This window comes from Bubalus bubalis, chromosome 3, assembly GCF_019923935.1.
Source record: "Bubalus bubalis isolate 160015118507 breed Murrah chromosome 3, NDDB_SH_1, whole genome shotgun sequence".
NCBI lineage: Eukaryota > Metazoa > Chordata > Mammalia > Artiodactyla > Bovidae > Bubalus > Bubalus bubalis.
In genome coordinates, this window is record NC_059159.1 from 117577426 (window position 1) to 117604389 (window position 26964).

Sequence of the window (26964 nt, forward strand, 5' to 3'; positions counted from 1 at the left end):
CAGAGGAGCCTGGCAGGCTACAGTCTATGGGGCCGCAAGAGTCGGACACGACTGAGAGACTAAGTACGCACATGTTGAGTTATTTCACTTTTTTCTTTTTTTGTGCTCAGTCTTCAAAGCTTCTTAAAGTGTAAGTGTAGATGCAGCACATCTCATTTTGGACTGGCCACATTTTAAGCACTCAAAAGCCACCTGTGTTTGGGTACTGGACAGAGGAAATTCAGAAAAGGCCTGTGGAATCCTCCACTCTCTTATTTTGGGAAGGGGGAAGATATTTGCTGAATTGAAACATTCTGTGAAGTCTAGTTGCAGGATTTTAGTAAAAACAAAAAACACAGGAAGGTGAAGACCCCTAAAAACTTCCTTAGAACCAGTCTTTTAAAGTACCCAGCGCAGAGAGAGGCTCACAGAATGTGCTAGGTTGGACAGTAACTAGTACATTCGTTGGATTCGTCCACTGAATCAAGGGATATTATTAAGAAGAATTCTTCATGAATGCTGAGCCATCTCGGTCAATGTCTCAAGTTAGAGTAGGGAAAGGACACTCAAAAATACACATCCAAAACTCAGACCTTTTAAGTTAGCCACACACCCCCCGCCCCGCTTGACTTTATCTGAATTCCTCCCGCCCCTCTCAAAGTTGGAGGCTAGCTAGTAAAGACTGAAAGCCGCACAGCTTCCCCTTAACCCAGGAAGCTGCCCCTGGCTGGACGAGAACTAGTGGTGGAAAAGCTGGCGGTCCCAGGCTGTCCCTTATTGCCACAAAGTCCACTCATATTACTTAGCCTCTATCACAGGGATGCCCTCCCCCAGGTTCCAACCCCCGGACACGCCCCCACCTTTCCAGCCCTGGTCCCCAACCGTGGCCGACCCGCCACCTCTCGCGTGGCTTCCTGCCCGTTTCAACCCCGACAAGCTCGACTTGCTCTTCCAAAAAAACGGGAAAATGAGGGCAGTCTTCTTCCTGCTGATCTGGGAGAGGGAGCATCTTGGGGCGTGAAGGTTCGTTTTCTTCCCTGTGGCGGGGACCAGCATCTAGATGACCATATTATTCCCGCTGACCAACTGATAGTCTGCGGAGTGCAGCTGGCTCTCTCGACAAAGTTTCTCCGGGAATCGGGCGACCCCTGCCCACCTCGGGCTTCCAGTCCCACTCCGAAACTCCACGCTGACGCCCCCGCGACCCCCAGTCTGAGCGTCCTGGGGAGCTTCCTTGCAGAATTGCTTGGGGAAGGTGGCCCCACTTCGGGGTTAAACGGCAATCACAGCCCGCTCGGGACTCGGAGGGCCACCCCTCCTCCCGCGTTCCCGCCCCCCGCCCGGGTCAGCGTCTTGCAGCTCAGTCTCGGGCTCTGAACAAGAACAGGGGCCCGAATCCGCGTTCACACGGAAAATTATGCCGGCTCCAGCGGCGCGTAAAATTGATGTGAACCGAACGAAGTGGGATCAGCGTGATCCGCCCTCTCTTGTCTCAACAGGGGTTTCGGAGCGTTACACAAGGCCGAGCTTGTCTCTTTAAGGAGACATTGGACCCTAATTAGTCCGCATTCCTGGCGCGGCCCGGAGCAAGGGGCCGTGGATGTTTGGGTTGGTGGGGGGCGGGAAGGAAGATGAGACTCGGAAGGAGATCTTCTGACTAACTTCCAGTCTTACCGCCCCCTGTACCCTCTTTATTTTGCCGCCACCACCGCCACCAACATCCAGTTCTGAAGATGCAGCCAGGGCAGCAGCAGCAGCAGCCACCGCTGCTCCAAGGCCCACGTTACTTTGATTGACAGCCGAACAAATGTTTCCCCGGTTCGAACGCTCGCGCTAAGGAACGTCAGCCAAGGCGAAGCTCCGCCTTGGGCGTGCCATCTCCGCCCCGCCTCCGCTCACCCCATTTCGTTGCATTCATTGGTCCGAGCCACGGACGACGCCCGGGACCCACGTGGGTTCCAGCCCGGCCGGCTCCTCCCCTCTAGCTCGCCATTTGTCAGCAGTGAAATGATGGGCAGTAACACAGAGCGGCGATTAATGTTCAGCCATCTCTGATTGGTTGTTGGAGACGCCTACCGCGCCGGGGGTGGGCGGGACGCTTGGAGAGCCCCCCCAAAGTGGTCGCGTGGCCGGCCGGTGATTGTAGTCAATTTGGCTGAATCTTCAGCTACCGTCGCTAGAGGCGGACTACATCTCCCGGGATGCTCAGCGGTCCCTCCAAGGACGGTTGTGAATATGTATCAGAATGTTAATGATTAGCGGCTGCTAAATTTGGTCAAAGAAGTCACCTACACAGAGCGTGTTGTTAGAGCTGTTCTGAGCGGGTCTTTCAGCTGTTGGCTGCTTTCTTCCCCCTCTCACACACTTGTATATTATTTTGAGGTGCTGTTCGCAGAGTTTGAAAGGAGAGAGAATTAAAAAAAAAAAAGCCGCAAGCGTTTCACTCTTTTATTTTTATAATCCCCTTCAATTTGGGGTTAAAAAAAAGACAAGAAAACAGGAAGGAAGAAAAATAAGGAAATGAGATGTGGTAAAAGAAGCTAAAAGGTGCCTTTTAAAAGATCGTTGCTGTGAGGTGAAAAAAATCTCCAGAGAAACCAAAAGCACCGCCGAGACCTCTTCCGAACCAAAGGAGTTTGTGTTTGCTTTTAGGAAAGAAGAGAGAGATCATTCATTCGGAGGAATAACAACCAATTAAAAGACAAATAAAAAAAAGTTTGGAGTGGGACGCCAAGCGAGCCAGCGAGCGAACGGGCGGCGCTGCCGGCGGGCGCTGGGGCGCGGAGCTCGCACTTTGCCGTCCCGGGTGAGCGGCGCGGCCGCGGCGCTGGGCTCTGCGGGCGCGCCTCAGCGGAGCGAACGTCGGAGCGTTGCCGCGGGAGACGCGCGCCGGACAATGCCCGCGGCGGGCCAGTGACGCCCGCGGGGAATGCGGAGCGGTTCGGCCGCCCGCACCCAGGCGCCGCCGCCGCGCGTTCTTGCCGCCCGCGTCACGCGAGACCCAGCGGGGGCCGGGACCGTCCGGGCCGCCCCTCGGACCTGGCCGGCCGCCTCCGCCGCCGCTGCCTCCTCCTCGGGGCCATTAAAGCCAATGAGCCGCGCGCCTCTGCCCAGCGCAGCCAACTAAATCGGTTTGGATGATTCGCGACCTGAGCAAGATGTACCCGCAGACCAGACACCCGGTGAGTGCGGGCGGTGGGGGCGCGGGCTTGCCAGGCGCCGGGGGATTCCCCGCGTCGCCCCCTGCGCGCTGAGTTGTGTCTTTGGCCTGAGGGGCGTGGAGGGCGGCCAAACCCCGCACGCAGCTCGAGAGTCGCCCTCCACCCCCGGCCTCTGCTGTCCCCGGGCGCGGGGGCACTTTCGGAGAGGGGTTGCGGAGAAGCAATTGAGTTGTAGCCATTTTCTTATTGTTGTCTTTGAAGCCCCTGGAAGCCGCGCGGAGCTGTTCGCCGTCCCCGCGCCGCGACTCCTGGAGGAGGGGTGGCGAGCGATGGAGGAGGCGCGACTCCGCGCCGGGGCGGGGAGGGCGCCCTCCGCGGCGGCGCGGCGTGTCCGGCGGCGGCTCGGGAGTGCGGGGCGCTGGCCCTTCGCGCCGCGGGCCCCGGGGATCAGCTAGCCCGCCGACGGACCGACCGGGAGAGTGGCTGCCGCGTGCCCCCTCCCCCGACCTGACCGCGGCCCGACGCCATGGCGCGCGTCCCCCCGACGGGCCAGTTTCGATTCCGGGTGGGGAGGCTGTGGGCGCGGCGCGCCGGCCCTGGGGCCCCCGCCGTTGACGTGGGAAGGGAGCGGGGTCTCGAGCCCGCGGGGTCCCGGGCGGGCGCCAGAACGCGGGGGCCCGGGGCCAGCCTCGGCCGGGCTGTGCGGCCGGGGGAGGGGGCGGGAGGAGAGTTTTCCTCGTTCTTTGCCTGCGATGACACCCCCCACCCTCCCGCCAGTGCCGGGTGGTGTTTTCTCCATCTCTCTGCCTCGCTTCTGCTGTGGGCTAATTAAATATTTTATTGTTGTTCTTTAGGCACCGCATCAGCCTGCTCAACCCTTTAAATTTACAATTTCCGAGTCCTGTGATCGGATTAAGGAAGAGTTTCAGTTTTTACAGGCTCAGTACCACAGGTAAAGATATTGACTTTAGCTGATCCTTCTGTTTGCTTAGCTCTTGTCTTCCCCCAACATACACCCCCCCCCCCCCCCCCCCGTTTTTTTTTCCGCCACCACAAAGGTATTACCATGTTTCCTTGTGGGCAGAAAGGGCAAGTCAAGCCTCTTTTTCTTAGGCAGGTGTAAAGAAATTAAGCGTTTCGTCCTTTTCCCGTAAATTAAAAAAAAGGCCGAACAATCGAAACTGGGGACACTTGGAAAACGCTGAGGCCAAACTTTCAATATTGATTTATTGGGGCCAGGCGAATGGATGGTTGGGAACATTCTGGGGCCTTTTGACTTTCTTGGTCCTATTATTCCGGGCTTGATTCCTTCTTTCTTTCTGCCATTCCACTGAAACCGAGAGCCCAGAGCCTTAGGAAGTCGCCAAGTAGGCGATTTCATTACTTTTATGCTGAAAAAATGTTTTCGTCTGAAGAGACAATCATTAGATCTTAGAGTGCCTTTGAAATATTTTTCTTTCGCTGGATTTTTAATGGCTTGTACTGCTTATTTCATACATTACAGAACCAAAACAAGCCACTGAACCTGATCCACGCCTTGCCCCTGGGTGGTGGTATTCAACTTGTCTCTGTGTTTTGGAGGGAAAAAATAAGACATCATTCATAAGACATGCTTGATTCGTATTTTCATTAATCTTTTCGTGGAACATTAAGGAAAAAACTCCCTTGTGACATTTTTAGGGGACTTACTATTGCTTGGAGATGTAGGCATTATTGTTGTTTATTTCCTCATTCATGTTGTGTTTAGTGAATTTAGTGAATATTCGTTTCTGAATGAGATTCTGGAGTTAATTGGCTAGAGGGTTTTTTCTTAAGCAAACCCCCCCACATTTGATCCTTGTTGAAAGGACAAGCCGGGACTGGTTCCACTCACCCTTTTCTCTCCTGCCTGTTTTTCCATAATGAGGGTGGTACTTAAGATGGTTGATATGGTGTTTTGTAGGTGATGATTTAGAGGAGGGAATGTGTATTTGAAGGATGTAAGTCAAGATCTGGGTTGTACTTAGATTTCCTTATTTCTTGAACAGCCTGAAGCTGGAATGTGAGAAACTCGCCAGTGAGAAGACAGAGATGCAGCGGCATTATGTGATGGTAAGAAAACTGTGTCGCAGATTCAGAGTACCTATTAGTTTGGGGTACCAAAAGCTAGAAATACGTTCAGATTGCTGGAGGCTGCAGGATTAGAGGATGGTCGCTGTGCCAGTGCAGTTGAAGTTGTGGGAATGCGACCATTAGCAACCTGTAATTCGAGGATGTTATAACTTGCCTCTGACAACCAGCTTTGATTTGAATTTTCGAAAAGTTTAGTTGCACAGGGTATAATTTTCTGTGCTTTGCTTTTACAGATTGAAAAAAAACAAAAACCTCATTTACATTTTGTTGGGATTCATAGGCAAAATGTTTTTGTGTTAGTGGTTTTCTTTGTTGTTTTATTGCTCTTGCTTCAAACAGCTTTTAACCAGAGAATTTTTCAGTAAACTGTTAAAGTTTTAAATGTGTTTTATTTCTTTTAAACAATGGTGAATAAGAAAAGACACTAGACATCTTTTCAGATTTTTCTTCCCTGTTCTTCCTTTACATTGTATATTCCTAATGTGTGTGTATTCGCGTGTGTTTTGTGTGTTTTCAGTTTCCATACTGTTGCACTGTGGATTGTTGTAGTCTCCTGTATAACCGATTCGTTCTCCCAGAATTTCTTTAATGCCAGTTATACTACGTTTAAAACAATCAGATCTGCTTTTTCAGAAGTATTACCAAGTGTATTTTTACTCTTGTTCATAAAGGCTCTAGAGTAACTCATTCATTTCCTATCAAGCCTTTTTCCTTTGTATGAATGTATGAACATGAGTAGTGTCCTTAAAATGAGAAACTCTGAAATAGCATCACCGTTTCAAATAGTTCATGTCAAAGCCTCAGCATTTGTATGAGGCGTGTTGTTTTTGTTATGAACTTACCCGCTGTGCCTAGGAATTAGAGTCCATAGAGTACCACATTTTCATCAGACCTTTGTGAGTCATCCTCTTGTGATGTATAAAGATCCGTGGAGGTGTTAAGAATGCTATGTCTGAGCTTGATTTTCTTACTTTTGTGAGTTATTCTCTTAGATTCTGTGTCTTAAGGTGGCTTTTAGTTTATTAAGCTGAAGATACTCATAGAGTGTTCTTCCTGATGTACCATCATTGGAAGGATGGATATTTTGGTTTAAGTGAGGCTTTTATGTTTGCTTGGGGACATTTTGAACAAACTAGGAAGCTTGTTTGATGAAAGGCTCAAAATTAATTGCTTTTCCTTCTTTGACAGTATTATGAGATGTCCTATGGGTTGAATATAGAAATGCACAAGCAGGTAAGCTATTATTTCTTTATAAGTGTTTTAAATGACAGTAATACTGTGCACTTTAGAAAGGAAGTTGTATGTTTTGCAGTTGGATGCTGCACATTTTTGTGGCCACCTGTATTTTAAAAGTCCATGTACTGGAGAGAATGCTCTTTATTCAGGTGTGGTTCCTCATCTGTTTAGCATATTACCTTCATTTTAATCATTTAACAATGTAATTTAAAGTGTCTGAATGCATATTAAACTTTGTACACTTTCAAAAGCAGGGTGCTAAAATTTTAAAATGTTTTTCTTTTGATAGAATTAATTTATTTTGAACATTGCAGACTTGCCTAATGAAAGCTTTTCTTGGAAAATATTAAAATGTAAAATTGTAAATTGTCTGGAGCTTTCCTTGGGTTGGTATGAAAGAATGGATAGAGGGTGAGCTGATCAAAATGAAATCTGTGGCACTACAAAAGAAACTGATGTAAATTCCTTGTACTGGCCCCCAGAGGCAACTTAGTTGGGTCTTACCAGGAACTGTAACTGTTCCTTCCGAAATTTGCACAGACTACATGAGCCTGATAGGAGGATGTAATAAGGGTCAACACTGGGTCTTGAAATCTAACAGTTCAGCCAAAAAAACAGAGGAAAGAAAAAAAATGATTAGTCCGAAAGTGTTGAGAGGTATGACTGAACCAGACTTTTTTTGCAAGAGACTGAATAAAATGGCTTGGCTTAAGTTTCCTAGAAAGAAAAATATTATATATGTATAAATACTGTTTGGCAATAATAATAATAAGAGGCATTTGTTTTAAGTGATCTCCTAGTGAAAGTGCTTCAGATCTGTCTCATCAGCCATTTGGGAATAGGTGTGTATGTGTTTACCTGCTGGAAAAAGATGAGGGAAAACTTAGTGCTTTTTGTCTTTTATATTCATGGATTTCATTACCTTCTAAAATTAAAAAATGTAAAATGATCACATACTGTTAAGCTCTTCTATGTATGGATTCCTTTTTCAATATGGTTAATTACTACATATTTAAAACATACTCACATCTTTAAAAGATGACTGTTAGACAATAAAAGCAGTCAGATAGCATTTGAAAACAAAGTTGGGAAAAAAAAAGCGTCGTCACATTGGTTATTTCAGATATTTTTTTTTTTAACTTCATGTGCTATTGGTTATGTCAGTATTAGCATTATAGTATAGTTTGTCGCATGTTAAAATTCTTTATTATTTCGGCATCCTTGCCATGTCTTTTCAGATAAGTCATGTAAATATCTCCTGCTTAAACAAAATCCATCAAACTTATGCTTGGGTTAGCTTGAAGCCCCTTAGCTCTACCTTACATAAATAATTCACATGAAAGATACTGTTTGTTAATTGTGCTCAATACATGATGTCACTTTAGATCTGGATCTTGTACATGTCCGTCCCCCCCCCCCCCCCCCCCTTTTTTTTTTTTTGGTCCTCATCCACCACCCAGTACTAATTACTGTCTTTTTAAAGACTGGACCAGGTGATTAATATCCTTTTATTTCTCCTCCTGTATCTTATTACCACTTAGTTTCCAGATCTCTCTATACTGTTTACGATTCTGAGAGGCACAGAGCTTGTATTTGGGTATATGTATTTCTTTTAGGGGGCAGGAGGTGCTCTATAAGATCCCTTAATTTTACACATTTTATACTTCTGTAATTCTGTCATCTTCTTGTCCAGCTGGCCTCAAATGCCACCCATTTAAAATTGAGAATGGAGTACATTTTCCCTTTTTTTCTCTTGCTTTTAAATTCAATCATATCAAGAATCCTGAGGGCAGTTTATCACATTATGAAATACAGACAGCCCTGCAAACCACCTACTTATTATATTTTCTTTCTTTCCCCCCTTAAGCACAGAGGCATATCTGTCTTTATTTGTTTTCCTAGGCAGACAGCCTTGGTTCCTCTTGGCCTCTCTTCCAGATGCACTCACTGGATACCCTCGTAATGGAAAGCAGCAATAAGGCAGGGAAGTTGCCCTGCGGCATAATTGGGCCTAGTTCTCAAGATCGGGTTAGGCTTATTCACTTATTAGATTTGTGTCTCTGAAGGGTTCAAGAGTAGGAGTCCCTGGAGTCCTTGGAAGTACCCTAGTAATTGGTGGCCCTGATATTTGAAACCTTTGTGTGTTTTTTGGTTAATGCTCCTGTTCTTGCCTGCTGCCAGCCACAGAGTATTTATTTTTAGAGAAATTTTTCACTGGAACAGAAAATGATGTCTGTGATGGAGTCATGACTCTGTGACTTAGCAAATTGATAAAAGGATAAAAGCGCAGAGCAGTGACAGGCAGGGTGGGGGGTCCAGTATTTATGGTCCCTCCCCTTTCTGTATGATGTTCCACGTCAGTCACCCTGTGCTGATTCTGATAGAGGACTGTAAAGTGAAACCTATGGGGAATTTGTCATTCTGAAATGAAAGCTAATGTAATTAGTACCAATTAAAGTACATTTAGTAAATTGGATTTAATCTTAATTAAGCCTGCATAATGTTGCCAATTTTTAACAATTATGTTTGAGAACATAATTAATTTAAATTTTGGTAACTGAGTAAATAGCATTAGTCTGGTAGAATTAGTTGATTTTTTTTTTTTTTAAAGGGGAACTCAGTGGCATGACATGGAATTAGAGCATAAAATATGAATCTAATTTCTGGTAATCTTTAGTAGGATCAATAGAGCTGAAGTTGGGAGAAAACCCAAAAAAGTTAGCATGGAGTGTTCTAGGCTGTAAAGTGAATTAATGTTTTGCCACTGTCTTTAAGTTCTAGCATGAAGATGAAGATGATAAGTGGGACATGGTTGGAAATGGCACATGTTTTATTGTGATTTCTTCATAATGGGATTTTTAAGAATGAAAGAACATTGGCCTTCATTCCCTAAGGATTTCCTTCAGTTGGGTCTTTTTGTTTTTTGTTTTGAATGGGACAGGTACTGGCCAGTGGTTTAGTTGTTACTTTTTTTGTCCCCCCCCATGCTGATTGTTCCTTATACATACAGAGTGGCTTCTAAATGGGTCAGTGACTGTGGGCAGAACAGGGTGGTGTGTTCAGTTGATAACATTGCTAAATGCTGCATGTTGCCATCCTTCACCTGTAATGCTGTGATTAAAGAAGAGGCCCTGATTTAATCTGACAGCAGGCAGTTACCACTTTAAAAAGTGAATATAGGATGTAGATTAGGAACAATGGATATGTAAATTCGACCTGTAGGAACTGTAAATGGAGATGAACATACTACATTTCGAGAACATCTATGATTTTCTCATAGTTAATAGTCTGCAACCTGCCAATCTATTTGCATTTAAAAAATTAGCTTAGTATTTGAATTTTAGAAATCGGAAAATATTAGAAGTCTGCAACACTTAGAACTTGCATTCTAATGTACTGCACATGTATATGTACATGTCTCTGTCTTTATATATGAATATATACATGTTTTGGAGAAGGAAATGGTGACTCACTCCAGTATTCTTGCGTGGAAAATTCCATGGACAGAGAAGCTGGGTGGGCTATGTCCATGGGGTTCACAAAGAGTCAGCCATAACTGAGCAACTGAGCACCCATACGTGTTTAGTTTGCACATATATGTGTATATATAGTTATTATTTTTTTCCAATCAGAGCAAGCAAACTCCTGTTTCACTACAAGCCATGTAAATTTTATTACAAGACTTGAGCCACAACCATTTGAGTGCTGCTAAAATATTAATTGAATAGAAATGAAAGGGCCTTGCCAACTGATAGGATATCATAATCATAGCCTCTCTGGTCGATGGTAAATGATGATAAATGACATTAGGAACCTTTTAGCAAATTGTAATAACTACAAGAAGGGAAGCAGTATGGATTTGCATTATATCTGATACCCTCGAGTACCAAGTGGATTGCCAATACTGCTTGTTTAGCATTTTCTAAGGGCAATAGGATATTGATTTCTGACTTACAAGGAACAGCTCTATTTTCACCATTGAAAAGTATTGCAGGTTGTTAAGAAGAAATTGACTTGAAGAGGCCGACTGCTGCCCATCATGGAGCAAATAAAGCAAAACTGCCGAAGCATGGTGGAGCAGCGAGACGGGCCCTCAGCAATTTGTTGCTATTAATTTACCATGCTCGACAGCAAATCAATCGGCATCTACTTCATCTGCTGGAGAAAATGCTGTCCAGGGCAGATAAAAGGCTCGGCATGGTACAGAGAATAGACTGGATTGGCCAAAAGGAGGCTGCAGTTAATGTGTAAATAAGTGAAATCAAGGCCACAGTTGCAGAGGAAGCTGTTGTTAATTAGGTTGGTGCTTTTTCGTGAACTATTTTAGAAAGCAGCCGAGGATTTGGAGAGTAAAAAGAGATTTATTGAGGTTGAAGTAATACACGACTGGCCTGGCATTCCAGCCTTGAGTGTACTTGATTCTAGGGCGCAGTAAATTTATCTGGGGACAGTGCTTGCAGTGGAAGCAAGCACTTTGTTTAAAGTTCTGTTTAGGCCAGGTTTCCCATAAGGAAACTTTATTTGTGAAGCTTTACTAATTTCTTGTCCTTGTCTTGTCTTAGACTGTGTATGCTTGGATTGGAGGAGTAGATGCAGGAGTAGGTGTTTGAGAATGTGGGAAAAAATATGGCTGTTGTCTTCTTATGCAGTGACAGTTTTTCAGCAATGAATGTGACTGAACTCTTGTGTAATAATGAAAGGGAATTATCGAAGGTGGGATGTTTTAGCGCAAAGTAACTTAATAAACCAGTGAAAATTTTGCTGCCAGAACTTTCTTTTGCTGTATAAACCTTAGGAAATAATAATCTAGAGGGGCTAAACAGTGGTGGACACTGCTGGACCAGAAATTCTCAAAGAGAGATTACAAGTGAAATTTCGGTAATTGTGCGAAAAGCTCCAGATATAATTAGGAGAGCATGGAGGGGAGGGGACTTGTGTTTTTGTTTTTCATTAAAGGTTTAAAGCCATCTTTTCTAATTTATAATTACTTAATCCTTCAGTAGTATTCTGTAATTAACATTAACTAAAGGGAAGTCATTGGTGATAATTTTTCCCCTTCCTCTCTGATCGGACATTTTGGGATGAGGGCTGCTAAGTCGCTTCAGTCGTGTCCGACTCTGTGTGACCCCATAGACGGCAGCCCACCGGGCTCCGCCGTCCCCGGGATTCTCCAGGCAAGAACTCTGGAGTGGGTTGCCATGGGATGAGGGCTAGCTTCAGTCTTATTTTGTAAGTGTAGATATATGTAGATTTTAAGTAAATTTTTCCCCCAAATTTAGAGGATCTAGTATTGGGACAGTTGAAACCAAGTGTCAGTGCCTTGGGCAGGGCACAGGAGCTGTTATTTTACATGTCACTGGACCTTCAAGAGAAGGAGGTCTGGAGGAGGAAATTTAACCAGTCAAGGTATGTGCATAATTAGCATTTTCTGGATTGTGTGGATTTCCCCCTTTTCTCTTCTTGCATGTTGGGTTCTTAATTTTCTTTCTGAGGTTTTATAGAATATCTGAAGATTTTTCACCTGAAGCAGTGATTGTTGAATGGAATTGGAATTTCCTTTCAGTAGACCTGAATGTTTATTACGTATCTGGCTTGTGCTTACGGCTGATCTGGGCACATAGCCAGAATTCTTTAATTCTCACAAAGATCCTAAGAAAGGGATTATGACCCATCAAAGAATGATTAAACAGGATCATATCTGCACAAGGTGATACAGTTATTAGGTAGTGGATTCTGGATTTGAGATGAATTTACCTGGAAGGGTGTTTGTTGGGGGATGGGTCTGCCTTTGTTTGGAGACCAGGCCCCAGCTCATTTCTGGAACGGAGAACTCCTGGAAGGCTGGGCTAGTCCTTGGGTTTGCCCTTGAGCCACTGCACTTTGGGCTTATACCCAGACTCCTGGAGTGTGGGGGCATTCTCTGCATCTCTGCCTGGAGTTGGGGCCAGAGGCTTGGCCTGAACTCTTTCTCCATCCAGACTGCTTTCAGTGGGTGAGAGGGCTAGGGTCGCTTTCACCTGGAGTCTCCCACGCATGGGGGCGAAGAGAGCTGCTTATTTATCAAGATGAATTTGCTTCCTCCCTGGGTAACCTATTTCTCATTTGTTTACCAACTTGCTTTTCCATTTAACTTTTATCTTTTCCTTGTGGCCTCTAAAACTATGCCTGAAGACAACGGGCTGTTTGTTAATCACCATCTTGTGGGTTTTTGAAGGGGGAAGCTGGGAGGGGAAAATGTGATGTTTTGTGGCCTCTTTGTAGTTCAAAAAGAGGTTCTTAGATGCAGGAAATCGCTCACAACTCAAAATTTTAAATGAAGGCAAATGTTTTGTGTATGCTGTTAAAAGACTGTCTTTGCAGCATTCAAACGAAGGGATATTTCCTTTCTCAATGTCCCTTAGTCCCTACTGGATAGTGCTTGTTTTTGTTCCATTTGTTTTATTTGCTGGACAAAATTCCTTGTATTCTAAATGATACTAGTTTGAGCCGGGTTGGATTAGTGAACTGAGGGATAAGATGCATCTTTTTAGGTGCTGTTCCAGCGTCAGTGAGGCCGGGATAGTGCAGGCGCTGGCCCTTGGTTCTTGCTTTCTTCATTTTGTCTTTCCTAGAATTGTACTTTTTTTTTTTTTAACTTTTTGTTTTGCACCATAGACTAGTTAAAGGCGATTATGAATTAAATGTTTCAAATGTGTGGTTAGAAGCAATTTGTGTTTGTTTTTAGTGAGAATGTTTTTATATGACTTGACTGGATAGACTGGTTTATGGCTTCAGGACAATAGTAATCACTTGATGGCTCCAGAGCCAGTGAAAGGGATGTGAAATTTAGATGTTTTCCCTTTTTCCCTCCCCACACCTCCTCTTAAAAACCTCTAGTACTTTAGCCGTGGTGGCAGATCCAGTGGTCTCGTGGCTCATTTACCATCAGTTCTGTGGGCCGGGCTGTTGGAGAGAAGTGGGAGGCAGTGCGTGTAGGTGCGAACGATGAATATTTACACTGAGATGACAGTTCGCGAGACTGAGGACTTGACTTGTTCAGAGTAAGTTCACTGAGAAGAGAGTTCATGACTGTTTACTCCTAAGAGGGAAGGGCCTGAGGAGTTTTAGTTAGAAGCAAAAATTAGAGTCATTTTGATGTGGCCTTAGTAACAACTGTCAGTGGTAGTTGCTTTCTGTCTGTAAAGAGGGATTTGGCTGGCAATCATCAACGCAAATCTATATGCCCTCTTTGTTTTCATTGGACTTGACCTAGTGTTTATGTCAGGCTTTGACAGTTTCTCTACCACCGAGCCCAGCTTTCCTCAGAGTTGCTGTGTGTAACTGTACTCCATCCAGGGGGACAAAGGAAAGTGTGGGTTTTCTTAGCTGGATTGTCAAAAAAGCAGAAGAAAAACATTCCCAGATGCCGCCCAGGTCCTCTGCCATCTGGTGCGTGGGTCACTTTGTCATCATTTTTGAAGATTTTGCCCACAAATACTTCACAAGTTGTGCTGTGGAGGGAGCTGCTGTGATAGATGGAGAGAAATGCTGGCAGCCCTCCTGGGCTCCACCTACAACCTCTCCGGCCTGCTGTATCTCGGCCCCCATACTCACCCCATACTCACCCCGCAGCTTAGGCAGGAGAGGTGGAGCCAAGGAAGGTGGATATTGACTTTCTGATTTCCTAGCAAGCTTCACTTAATTGTTATTCTAATTGGGATCGTGTTCTTATTTTCGAAATACATATTCTGCTTCTGAAAGTCTGTGGGTTATTTTGGATAAAGAATCTGAAAATGCAAGGAAATATAACTGAAAGAAGAATAATTGTAGAAATTACGAGCACTAGTTCCCTGTAACACCTTTCTTTACAGAGCGCTTAAGGCGTTTTATATGTTCTCCTTAATCTTACTGATGTTCCTGTAAAGCAAGTAGCAAGCTTGGATCCCTGTATTTAGTTTTCAGTGGAGTCCCCGACAGTTTGCCAAGCAGTGTCATTCCACTGGCCTCCTTGAACAGATGACACCGGGGCTTAAGGGCTTAAGGGACTAGCCTGGTGTCACAGTACAGGAGGATCAGCACGCGGGCTGGTAGTCCAGGGTTCATGCGGGTCAGCGGGCGTCCAAGGTGCTGCTGGCCGAAAGGGAAACAGTAGGTTTCTTGACTTTCCTCTCAGGGCTCCTGCGCTGACCGCACTGTTCCCAAACACCAAACAGTGCACTTGTTTCTGGGGTGATCTTGGCTGTATGCAGCATTAGAAGATGGGGATGCTCCTGGCCCTCCACGAAGTGTTAGAGTGTTGCCAGAGACCTGATCCCTGTGTGTGTGTGAGCACAGAGCCTCCCTCTCCTCTCTGCTGTTTCCAGAGTCCCGGCCCTGCCAAAATGGAGACTTGGGAGCGCAAGTTAAAATATGAAGCCTAGAGCTCCACTGTGAGCACAGCGCTTACTGAAACTGCCGGTGTTCGCATTCCTTAAGTATACTGTGCAAACACTAGGTATAAACTTGTTTCTCGCCAGCCTCCTTGCTCCCACTTGAAATTAAGGCTCTGTGAGAACAGGGGTGTTGATGGCCTCTGGTATGTCCCTAGTGCTGAGAACTGTGCCTGCCACACAGTAGGTGTGCGTGAAATATTTGGTAAATGAGGGAGTCCCTGCATTCAGATCGAGGGGGCCAAGAATGTGTACGGTATTTTTAAGGGTGAATGGAGGTTGTAGGATAACAAACGTTGAGCTTCCAAGCCTAGTAAGGCCTGTGGTGCCTACTTACTAAATTTGTGGAAAAATGACAGGAAAGATGAAGTAAAAAGCACCTGAGTTTGGTTTGCTTTTTAGGAGCAAGTTAGGCTAGTTAAAGTAGAATACATGTATTTTAGCATGTGGGATTTGCCTTCTTAAAGATGGAAACATGAATCTTCCCTAACTGAATTTAAAATTCAGTTTGAACATCCCTCTATCACTTGTCAGAGTGTATCTGAAGAATTCTTTTACTATTAATAGGTCTGTGTACTTGGTGGTTTGAGCGAGTGTGGGGAGATATTGATCTTAGCCATAGTATGGTATGCTTTGCTAACTTCAAATCAGTAAAAATGCAAGCTTCTGCTGCTTTTCAGGGGACAAGGAAATGAAGATATCTTAGTTTTTTATTGGTGGAAAGGGTACTGTGTCACTGAAAGTATAAGAATCCTAATCATAACAATAAGTGATTTTAGAGAGCTTGTTTAGAGGTAATATTCTACTTATTCTCACAATAATCTTATGAGGTTACTGCTCTATATTATCATTGTTATTTCCATTTTGTATATGAGGAGGCTGAGGCGCATAGAAGTTAAATAACTTCTTGAAATCAGCCTACCAGTAAGACAGATCCTCGATTTGACTCAATTTCAGATCACTGGTGTGGTAGGTATTTCTGTTGAATCTCCAAACATTTCAGATGCTGTTTGGAATACTCTCCTATGTCCACCAAAGTACTTTCCTGAATCAGGGCTTTCAGATTCCAGTTCTGACCTTGCCAGTACCCAGCTGTGGGATGTTGCTGAGTACCTTAACTTCTCAGCACTTTGCTTTTCTTAGCTTCAAATAAGAGTGTAAGTAAACACTGAGATCTCTTAGTTCTTTTGTCTAAAATGACTCTTCTGGTTATTTTCTATGACCCAATGGACAGAAATAGAGACTTCTTTTCAGTCTCAGAAAGTCCCTTTTAACACCTATTTTCAGAGGTTTTTGTTTTTTTAAACTCCAAAATTAACCTATTGTATTTTATATTTTATAGGATACTTTCTCATCCATGATTTTATTTAGATTCCAATACTGTTGCTAAAGCATTTCCCCATCTTTTGGATGAATAAAATAAGACACCAGTTTTAAATGACAAACTCCCTCAGTTAATTCGCGGATGGTTCATAATTCACTGGCTCCCTGAAGGCCATCATTCAGGCCAGAGTAATGTTGATGCACAACTAGAATAGTTATTGTAAAACATGTAATATTAATGTCATATGGTTTCTTCTGTTTTTTTTTTTTTGGCCATGATACACATATTAATAGTTCCCTGACTGGAGATCAAACCTGGGCCCTGGCAGTGAAAGGCCAAGTCCTCACCGCTGGACCACTTGGGAATTCCCTAAAATTAAATATATTTTGTATGTATATAATTCTAGTGCTGCTTTAAAGTGATTTGTTTTTATACTTTTCCTTTGGCGTATATAGTGTTGGAAAAGCATTGGAAAATTTAATCATACAGCTTCTGAAATCATGTGAATTGAAATGTGGTCCAATAATTTTCTCCTAAAGTGCTAGAGGAGAATATGTAGTAGTTTATTACCTGTTGTGTAATAAGCTCTGGTGGCTCAGCAGTAAAGAATCCACCTGCCATTGCAGGAGATGTGGGTTTGATCCCTGGGTTGGGAAGATTCCCTGGAGAAGGAAATGGCAATTCATTCCAGTATTCTTCTCTGGGAAATTCCATGGATATAGGAGCCTGGCCAGCTACAAATCCTTGGGGTCACAAGAGTCAGACACAACTTAGTGACTAAACAACAACAGCAATTAGCTCCTGGGATTAGTTACGCTTCCAGAATCCAGTGTAGATGTCAGTTTCTTTAGCTAAGGTTTACCTTGATGATACTCAGGGTAAAGCAGGCCTGTAAACTGGCTTACAGTGAATTTGAGAGCTTAAGTCACTGGGTTTCTTGCATTGTCTTTTACTTCGAGTTTGGAGTTTTCAACTTGGCTTATAAGTTAACTGTAGGTAAAAAAAAAAGAAAGGGGGTGCGAGGGGGAAATGTATAATCTTGGCCTTTGGTGAATGAAGGACATAGTAGAGATCAGGTTCCATCACTAAGGTGTGCGCTCCAAAAGAGAAGGTGGTTTGTTCCTGCTGTGTCTGACACCTGAAAACAGTTTTTGGAACATAACAGAGGAAAGACTGGAACAATTGAAGGGATGGTTTAATTCTTCATTTGTACTGCATTTCCTGTAGTGGAGTGTCAACCACTAGTACATGAGCTTTATTTCTGAGCTCTTAGGCAGGACTCTGCCACAGGCCCTTGAGCCGGTGAGGGGCATTTTTTAAATTGAGGATTGAATTCATATGGTTTTAAAATGACCAGCGTTAGCAAAAGGTCTATTCATAATTTCATTGCTTGACATGTAGTGGCATGCTGTGCAGTTAAGGTTTTGAATCAATTTTATGTGTGATGAAAAATTTTTTTTAAGATTTTTCCTTTGAACGGTTTTAGGCTATTGTAGACAGAAAAAAAAAAAAAAAAACCAGAAACCAAAAAAATCCTACTATTGCCAATATTTTACAACCTAGAACCATGTGCTTTGTTGCTAATTCCATAGGTTTGGCCACATCTTATGTGTCTTTCTCTAGGTTAAGAGAGTATCAGTGACTCTGTGTAGGTACAGATTGTCCATATGGATTGTTGTTCCTTAGTTGCTGAGTCATGTCCAATTCTTTTGCAACCCCATGGACTATAGCCTGCCAGGCTCTGCTGTCCATGAGATTTCCCAGGCAAAAATACTGAAGTGGGTTGCCATTTCCTTTTCCAGGGGATCTTCCCAACCCAGGGATCCCAGGATCGAACCTGAGTCTCCTGCACTGGCAGGAGGATTCTTTACCAATGAGCCACTAAGGAAGTCTGTCCATATGTGTACCTTTGACAAATATTAATGATAATACCAGGTAACAGTTGAGCACCTACTGCAAACCAACAGGTGCGCTAGATGTTTCAGATGTATTGATTTAAGTGAAGTGAAAGTCGCTCAGTTGTGTCTGACTCGTTGCGACCCCATGGACTGTACAGTCCATGGAATTCTCCAGGCCAGAATACTGGAGTGGGTACCCTTTCCCTTCTCCAGGGGATCTTCCCAACCCAGGGATTGAACCCAGGTCTCCTGCATTGCAGGTGGATTCTTTACCAACTGAGAGCCACAAGGGAAGCTCATTGATTTGTTTAAATTATAACCCTTAATTAAGGAAGGGATCTGGTTACTATGAGGAAAGTAAGGTAAAGAGAAGCTAAGAAATTTGCCCAGGACTTGACAGGGTATAAGATACAAGAGTCAGCCCAGCCTCAGAACCCCCCTCCTAAAGGACTGTTTTTAATATGGTAAGCTTGTTTTGTTTTTGGCTTTTAAATGTATCTAGCTAGCTGGCTGTGTTCTGCACACAGTGAACTTAAAAGTGTTACAAATCATAGTGGGTCTACTTTGGGGTATATATATTTGTATCAGAAAAAGCTTTTTGTGTTCCCAGATTAGCAAGTTCTTTGCCCCCTAATCCTTGTAGAGAAGTGGTGTGGAGGGGAGCAGTCTTCCCCTTAATTCAAGCGGCTTTTTCTGCCTCACTGCCCAACCCGTGCTCTGGCTCTGCTTCACTGACCATACAAGTGGATGGAACACTTCTTTTTTTTAACCAAGTGGAAATAGCTTTGGTCTTCAGATTCAGTTTTTAATTTGCAAAACAATTCCTTTATTTGCTTCAGGACTTTATGCTATTGTAACAGTTGAATGGAAACATGAGTTGAGGGTAGTTTTTCAGCCAGGGCTGCAGGGCCATGCACACTGCCCTGAATTGGTTAGTTACTCCAGGTTGGGGAAAAGTAGTATACTTTTTTTGTGAAAATGTGCACTGGGTCACTGAACCGATGGTTCATCTTTATTGTAGATTGCACTGCTGGCTTATGGCCTGATGACCACAGGCCTATATTTTTGTGCTGCTGACCATGACATTTCTAAAACAGGCACAGTACCTTTTATAACCACGTGGGAATGTTCAGAGGACTGAAAAATTATTGAGTGCCTGCCTGAGATGAGAATTGGAATTGGGGGGGTCCTTGACTGGGTTTTAAAGTATCCACAGAGTCCTTGAACTTATATGCAAGACTGTGTGCCTTTTTCTGTGGGAGAAGAGTTCATAGCACTCATTGATCCAGGGAGGAAACCAGGACCCAAAAGGAGTTTGAAATTATTTCTCTAGAGCAGTGCTATCAAACAGAGCAGATCCTTTCTCCCAAGGACATTTGGCAGTATCTGTAGATAACTTCTGGTTGTCAGAGCTGGGAGGTGCTACTAGCATCAAATGGGTAGAAGCCAAGAAGCAGCTTTGTCTGACTTCTCTAGCTAATTGTATCTTGATGAGAGAACCTGTCAAACCATACTTGTATTTCCAGGTGGTGGTCTCCCTTTCTTATGATGATAAGCAGAGTTGAGTTGGTGGTAATGGGTTCTTATTTCAAGTTCAGAATGAGGATGTTACAGGGTTTTCTGTAATCATCATTTTCATTGGAAATTTCTTGTTTTAAGTGAGGCCAGTTTGTCTTGCTACCCATTGAGGGTCCCAAAATTAGTCACTTTTTAGTTCCTTTCTGTTGTTGTTCAGTCACTAAATTGTGTCCAACTCTTTGTGACCCCATGGACTGCAGCACATCAGGCTTCCCTGTCCTTCACTATCTCCCTGAGTTTGCTCAAACTCATGTGCATTGAATTGGTGATGCCATCCAACTATCTTATCCTCTGTTGCCCCCTTCTCCTCTTGCCCTCAATCTTTCCCAGCATCAGGGTCTTTTCAAATGAGTCAGCTCTTTGCATCAGGTGGCCGAAGTATTGGAGCTTCAGCATCCGTCCTGCCAGTGAATGTTCAGGGCTCATTTCCTTTAGGATTAATTGGTTTGATCTCCTTGCAGTCCAAGGGACTCTCAAGAGTCTTCTCCAACACCACAGTTCAAAAGCATCAATTCTTTGGCACTCAGCTTTCTTTATAGTCCAACTCTCACATTCATACATGACTACTGGAAAAACCATAGCTTTGACTATATGGACTTTCGTCTACAAAGTGATGTCTCTGCTTTTTTTAATCCGTTGTCTAGCTTTTCTTCCAAGGAGAAAGCGTCTTTTAATTTTGTGGCTGCAGTCACCATCCGCATTGATTTTGGAGCCCAAGAAAGTGAAATCTGACATTGTTTGCACTTTTCCCCTGTCTGCCTGCCATGAGGTGATAGGACTGGATGCCATGATCCTTGTTTTTCGAATGTAGTTCCTTCTAGGTGACAGTTTTTCAAAAGTATTGTCTTTCGATAGCCTTCCTCTGTTCATGCTGAACAGTGTCCGTGTTTCAACCATTTTCTGGAGGTACCTGTTTGGTTATTACCAACATAGGATAGACTGGGCCACCTGAGAATTCATTATAACACCTTGGCTTGATCTACTCCAGCTGAGAAATTAGGGCAGCTCTTACTGTAAGATAGTCCTTCTGCTCTTTCCCTTAGCTTCTTGGTTAGATCAAAGTGTGTTGTACTTTGTCTAGTCCTGATTACATTGTGGTAGACAGAATGGAACCTGGAGTTTTCTAAGTAGCCTATGCATCTAGAATATGAGTTTATTATATCTTTAAATGTTTTGGCCACTGTTCATTGAACTTGTTTTATTTGGGCTTATTTTTTTCCCTTGCATATTCTGTTGTGCTTTGCTATGAATGTAGATGACTATTTTAAAGGCTTTTGATTTGGGGGAGAACATAGAACTGTTTGGAAGTATGGCTTTATTACTTCTAAGTATGTCTGTTTTGGTTAACCTCAAAAAATATTATAGTTCACCTAAAGTGGCCAATAAAAAACATAGTGGCAATTTCACAGTTACGTGCGTGAATGTTTTTTGGCCAAGTTGGGGAATCCAGAGTGCTTGTTTGGGCTTTTAAATTTTTTTGGTTTGGACATTTTAGAGAAAGTGTGTCCTGCAAAATTCCAGAGTGTCCTTAAAATTTTTCCTGTATGTAGGTTCCAGGAGTGTGGAGATGACAGCTCTTCCTTGTAAGCCTTTAAAAAAAAAAAACACTTTTTTTTTTTTGTTTTTTACATTTTTGAGGTTTCAGATTTAGGAGAACCTGGGTCAGACATAGTACATTTTTGTGCAGAAGCCTTCTTAAATAGCAGCTCATTTACAAATGCTTGATATGGCTGACCCAGGAAGGAGACCCATGGTTAGGACCTACTTTAACCAGATCTAAGCAGAGCTGATAGGATTGCCTTATTGTCTAAGCAAGAACTCATAGCATATTTTGCATCAGTTCAGGATGTATATAGAAAAAAAGTTTGGTGAGGTCTTTGTTGAATTTGTTCTAAGATGGTGTTCATGCCAACTTTCCAGATTTATAATTTCCAGTTTTTCTTTTTTAGTTTTACAGTTTTCTTTTTTACATTTGTCATTTTTGTTTGTTTGAAGCTCATACAAAGATTAATTTTCTGAATAGAAATTTTTAGCTTCTCAAACTGAAATATTTAGAACTAGACCTTACAAGGGTTTCCCTGATAGCACAGTTGGTAAAGAATCTGCCTGCAATGCAGGAGACCCCGGTTTGATTCCTGGGTCCAGAAGATCTGCTGGAGAAGGGATAGGCTACCCACTCCAATATTCTTGGGCTTCCCTGGTGGCTCAGCTGGTAAAGAATCCACCCGCAGTGCGGGAGACCTGGGTTCGATACCTGGGTTGGGAAGATCCCCCGGAGAAGGGAAAGGCTACCCACTCCAGTATTCTGGCTTGGAGAATTCCATGGACTGTATAGTCCATGGGCTCGCAAAGAATCGGACACAACTGAGTGACTTTCACTTCACTTCACTTCAGACCTTATGAAGATTAAGAAGATTTTAACCTAAAGACTTAAACCTGAAAAAAAAGAACTAAATTGTCGTGACATCGTTTGTTCTTCCCTCATTGATAGAGTTTGATAGAGTTGCAGAGTTAAGTCAGTAGTGCTGGACACCCCCAGATGGAAGGCAGAGGTAATAGTGGCTTGTAACTGTTCATTCAACACATGCTAACTGGTCTCATACTTTGTGGAGGCCACGTTGAGGGTTAGGGAGATAGGGGAGGTTGAAAGCTTGCCTCCATGAGGTTCTGATATTCTAATGGCATTTGTACCAGTGTGGACAGTACATGGCAGTGTGTGGTGGTGGCACATTTGTGACATAGGCAGAAGAGGAGGAGGTCCTCCTGGCTTGGAAGTGATTAAGAATGCTGTCACAGAGGGTGTGGGGACGTTTTAGTGGGACCTCAGAGGAAGAGGTCTTTTGGGCAGGAAGAAAGGAAGGATTTCAAGTGGATTTCACTTTGGATTTCAAAGGAGGATTCCAAGTGGAAGGCACAGAGGCAGGAAAAGTGATGTCCATGTTCAAGCGGTGGCTACAACCATTCTCAGCCTGGTTGGTTGATACAGGAAATGGTTGAGGACGTGGGTCTGGGAAGCATTATAGAAAGTCAGAAGTGCTACTTCTATTACATGGGCTGTTGAAGGAAAGTGTAAGGAAGAACAGTAGGGCAGGGACCATGTCTGTTGGCTAATTTGCTTTATTCTCAGCAACTTGCATGGGGCCGGACAGCAAATGTTCAATAAATGTTGGTTGACATGATTAGAGTGGAGAGGGACATGAAGGAGAAAGGCTGGGCTGAAGAGATGACATGTCCTGGAAAGGAGGACTCCAAGTGACCCTGAATGCAGAGTGTGGAAATGAGCAGAGAAAGACCTGAGACATTGACCTCTGTGAACTCTCAGAATCAAGGTACCCTTGAGAGAAGAGACCTTGGAGGGGAAACTTGGTCTTGGTTATACCAGTGGACGAGGTGCCTAGGGAGCAGTGCAGGATTGAAACAGAGGAGGAGAACAGGGAGTTTGTGGGTTCACTTCTGCCTCCGTGTTAGCACCTTCCCTTCATCTCCTGCCAAAAACCTCAAGAGTTCGTTTTCAGCTAGATTTGGGTTTGTGCCTTCATTCTATACCCAGACCACAGTGGACTTTGCCAGGCAGGCCTTTGTGGGCTGTGGTTTTTGGAACTTATCATTTTAAGGAAGGTGTTAGACCTTTGTGTCAATGTATGAGAGACAGTCTCTTCATCATTTTGCTTGATTACTGCCATTACCTTTATATAGATACAATAGTGGGAGTTTGCAAATTATCTGATTTTGGCTTTTATCCTTTTTAAGTTTGGCTTTTTTTTAACATTAAAAATAGGTACAGAATCCTTTAAATTATTCATCAGCTATGGAAACTCTTTGCTTCAGTCATTCTTTTCTTCTGTTGCTTTTACATTTTTCTATCATTCAGCCAACATCTATGGATAGGTCAATGATTCTTTATCCTTTGTGTGTTGAGAAATTTTATGTAAACAAGCCGAGTCTCTGTAATTGCCTTGAGAAACGACTGTATTTCCAGAGAAATAATTATTCCATTGTTCATTACGTATGAGCTAAATGCCCAGATTACAATGAGTGCTTTAGTTGATATAAATTACATGTATGTGGTTAATTTTCCTTTTTTCCTAATTTGAAGCGTATTCTGTATTTTAAAGCCTTCTCCCCCTTTTAGGACACTTGTCTTAAAGTGAGAACAGCAGTGATAGTAAGGAAAGTTAAGTAAATATGAAATTAAAAGGCCATAGAGTACATTTTGGTAAACCAAAATATTGCTTGGTGGCATAAAGCCACAGATCCATTCCAAAAAAAAAAAAAAAAACATGCGGAAATGTGGTTTTGCTGTCTGTCATGCAGTCTGTTTCAACTGTCAGAAACATACGTTGCTTTATGGGGTATTTTTTTTTAAGTCTGACCGCAGCTTTTAATTTCCTTCACTCCACCCACACCTCTCACCACACCCCCATGTATCTAGTGCTAATTTATGGGCGTTTTAAATGTAATGACATAATCATCAACCTCAGCAAAAGTTTCTTGTCTTAGGTATGCCAAGTATCACTTCTGTACTTTTGGGAACTTTTATCAGAACACAGCGATTGTCCTTGGTTTTGAACTTTTCTATCAGAGTTAAATTGGATCTTTAATAGGTGGTTTGGGGCTGCTTTTTTCTTTTTGGTTCTTGTTTTTGTTAAAAAAAAAAAAATAATACAGAGATTTTAGAAAGAAAAAGAATCATTCATGGTCCTATCACTCTGACCTAGGCAATAAGCCTAAGACTCAGTATTCACTGTGTCTCCACTGATTGCCCTGTGACTGATGGAGAATTATGTTCCCCCTACCACCCACCCCTGCTGTCGAAAAATACTGGACGAGGTTCAAGGGGTTATACATAAAATAAACATAAGCATGCTTTTATTTCATTTAAAAGTACAGAAGTATTGAAAAGCATATACCAGCATAAAACCTTCAGTTCAGTCGCTCAGTCATGTCTGACTCTTTGTGACCTCGTGGACTGCAGCACGCCAGGCCTCCCTGTCCATCATCAACTGCCGGAGCCTACTCAAATTCATGTCCATTGCATCGGTGATGCCATGCAACCATCTCATCCTCTGTCATCCCCTTCTCCTGCCTTCAATCTTTCCCAGCCTCAGAGTCTTTTCTGATGAGTCAGTTCTTCACATCAGGTGGCCAGAGTATTGGAGTTTCAGCTTCAGTCCTTCCAATGAATATTCAGGGCTTATTTCCTTTAGGATGGACTGGTTTGATCTCCTTGCAGTCCAAGGGATTCTCAAGAGTCTTCTCAGCATCACAGTTCAAAAGCATCAATTCTTTGGTGCTCAGCTTTCTTTATAGTCCAACTCTCACATCCATACATGACTACTAGAAAAACCATAGCTTTGATTAGATGGATCTTTGTTGGTAAAGTAATGTCTGTGCTTTTTAATATGCTGTATAGATTGGTCATAGCTTTTCTTCCAAGGAGCAAGCGTCTTTTAATTTCATGGCTACAGTCACCATCTGCAGTGATTTTGGAGCCCCCCAAAATAAAGTCTGATACTGTTTCCACTGTTTCCCCATCTATTTCCCATGAAGTGATGGGACTGGATGCCATGATCTTCGTTTTCTGAATGTTGAGTTTTAAGCCAACTTTTTCACTCTCCACTTTCACTTTCATCAAGAGGCTTTTTAGTGTATGTGCTGCACTCAATATGCCAGCAAAATTGGAAAACTCAGCAGTGGCCATAGGACTGGAAAAGGTCAGTTTTCATTCCAATCCCAAAGAGAGGCAATGCCAAAGAATGTTCAAACTTCCGCACAATTGCACTCATCTTACACGCTAGCTAGCAAAGTAATGCTCAAAATTCCCCAAGCCAGGCTTCAACAGTACATGAATGGTGAACTTCCAGTTGTTCAAGCTGGATTTAGAAAAGGCAGAGGAACCAGAGATCAAATTGCCACATCTGTTGGATCATTGAAAAAGCAAGAGACTTCCAGAAAAACATCTATTTCTGCTTTATTGACTATGCCAAAGCCTTGGACTGTGTGGATCACAACAAACTGTGGAAAATTCTTAAGGAGATGGGAATACCAGACCACCTGACCTGTCTCCTGAGATGTCTGTATGCAGGTCAAAAGCAACAGTTAGAACTGGACATGTAACAACAGACTGGTTCCAAATTGGGAAAGAAGTACGTCAAGTCTGTATATTGTTTATTTATTTAACTTGCTTATTTAACTTATATGCAAGAGTACATCATGCAAAATGCTGAGCCGGATGAAGCACAAGCTGGAATCAAGATTGCTGGGAGAAATATCAATAACCTCAGATATGCAGATAATTTCTTACGGTAGAAAGCGAAGAGAAATGAAACCTTAGATATTTAAAATTCACTTGATTTATTGGTAACTGTGAGGTTTCTTTGACTTTTTTTAAAAAATGGGCAGCACAGTCCTAAAGATTTTTTTAGGATCTACTGTTAATTCAGCCAGTAACTTCCTGTGATCTTGACAAATCATCTAACTTTTCTGAGTCTTAGTTTCTCATCCATTTCCATAAAACAAGGGAATAGGACTGGATCAGTATGTTTTATAAGGTGCTGATTCTCAGGCTCCCTAACCTGCGACCTGGGCATCAGTATTTTTCTAAATGCTCCAGGGATGTTTCTGATTTGCGGCAGGTTTGAGAGCCAGTGAACCTGAGTGCTTCCACACTGTAATATGCCTACTAATCACTGGGAATCATGGTAAAATGAGATTGTTTCTGTGGGTCTAAAGTGGTGCCTTATATTCTCCTTTTCTAATGCTCCCGTGATGCCCATTCTGTTGGTCCAACAACCACTTTTTGAGTGGCAAGGAACCAAAGCCTCCAGAATTTTTTTTCCAGTCTGTTAATTTTTATTTCCATGGTATAGTTTTGGCAGTGCTTGGGAGTCCATGTGCTGCTTGAATGAGAGTCTCCCCTTAGGATGTCAAGATTGATAGGCAGTGTGGTGTCTCTGTGTAACTTCTCATTTAAGTTTAGACAAGCATCTCTGGAGCAGTTCAACAGATGGAAGCAATTTTAATGGTACATTGCTTAGGTAACCTGACTGAGCTTCAGCTGATGTCTGGGGTTGTTTCATGGCTACGGAGATGAGGGGCACTTTACATCTCTCCCCTCTCTGCTCACTGAGACCCCACTCTGATGAGTACTTAATGCTTTCAAATTCTGTTTTCTTTCTGCTCATCCTTCAATGGCTGCCCTGCTCATATTGGTCTATAGTTCCTGAGTGATATTTTGAGTGAATGGGCAACAAGAATCGTGAAATAGT

The 26964-nt window shown here is 43.1% G+C and overlaps 1 protein-coding gene across 16 annotated transcripts in view; it reads left to right on the forward strand.

Moving 5' to 3' along the window:
• Positions 1-2214: 2214 nt before the first annotated feature.
• TLE4 (TLE family member 4, transcriptional corepressor) overlaps positions 2215-26964 on the forward strand; it is a 155256-nt gene continuing 130506 nt past the window's right edge. For 4 of the 16 annotated variants that reach the window (XM_025281641.3, XM_025281642.3, XM_025281639.3 and 1 more), the window contains exons 1-4: positions 2216-3161; positions 3995-4092; positions 5168-5231; positions 6441-6485. In XM_025281641.3, coding sequence (XP_025137426.1) covers positions 3117-3161; positions 3995-4092; positions 5168-5231; positions 6441-6485 — 252 coding nt within the window. In that variant the 5' untranslated portion in view covers positions 2216-3116. Of the gene's footprint in view, positions 3162-3331; positions 3706-3994; positions 4093-5167; positions 5232-6440; positions 6486-10001; positions 10788-26964 lie in introns of those variants that run through there. The other 12 variants (XM_025281643.3, XM_025281644.3, XM_025281646.3 and 9 more) reach the window with 9 other exon arrangements.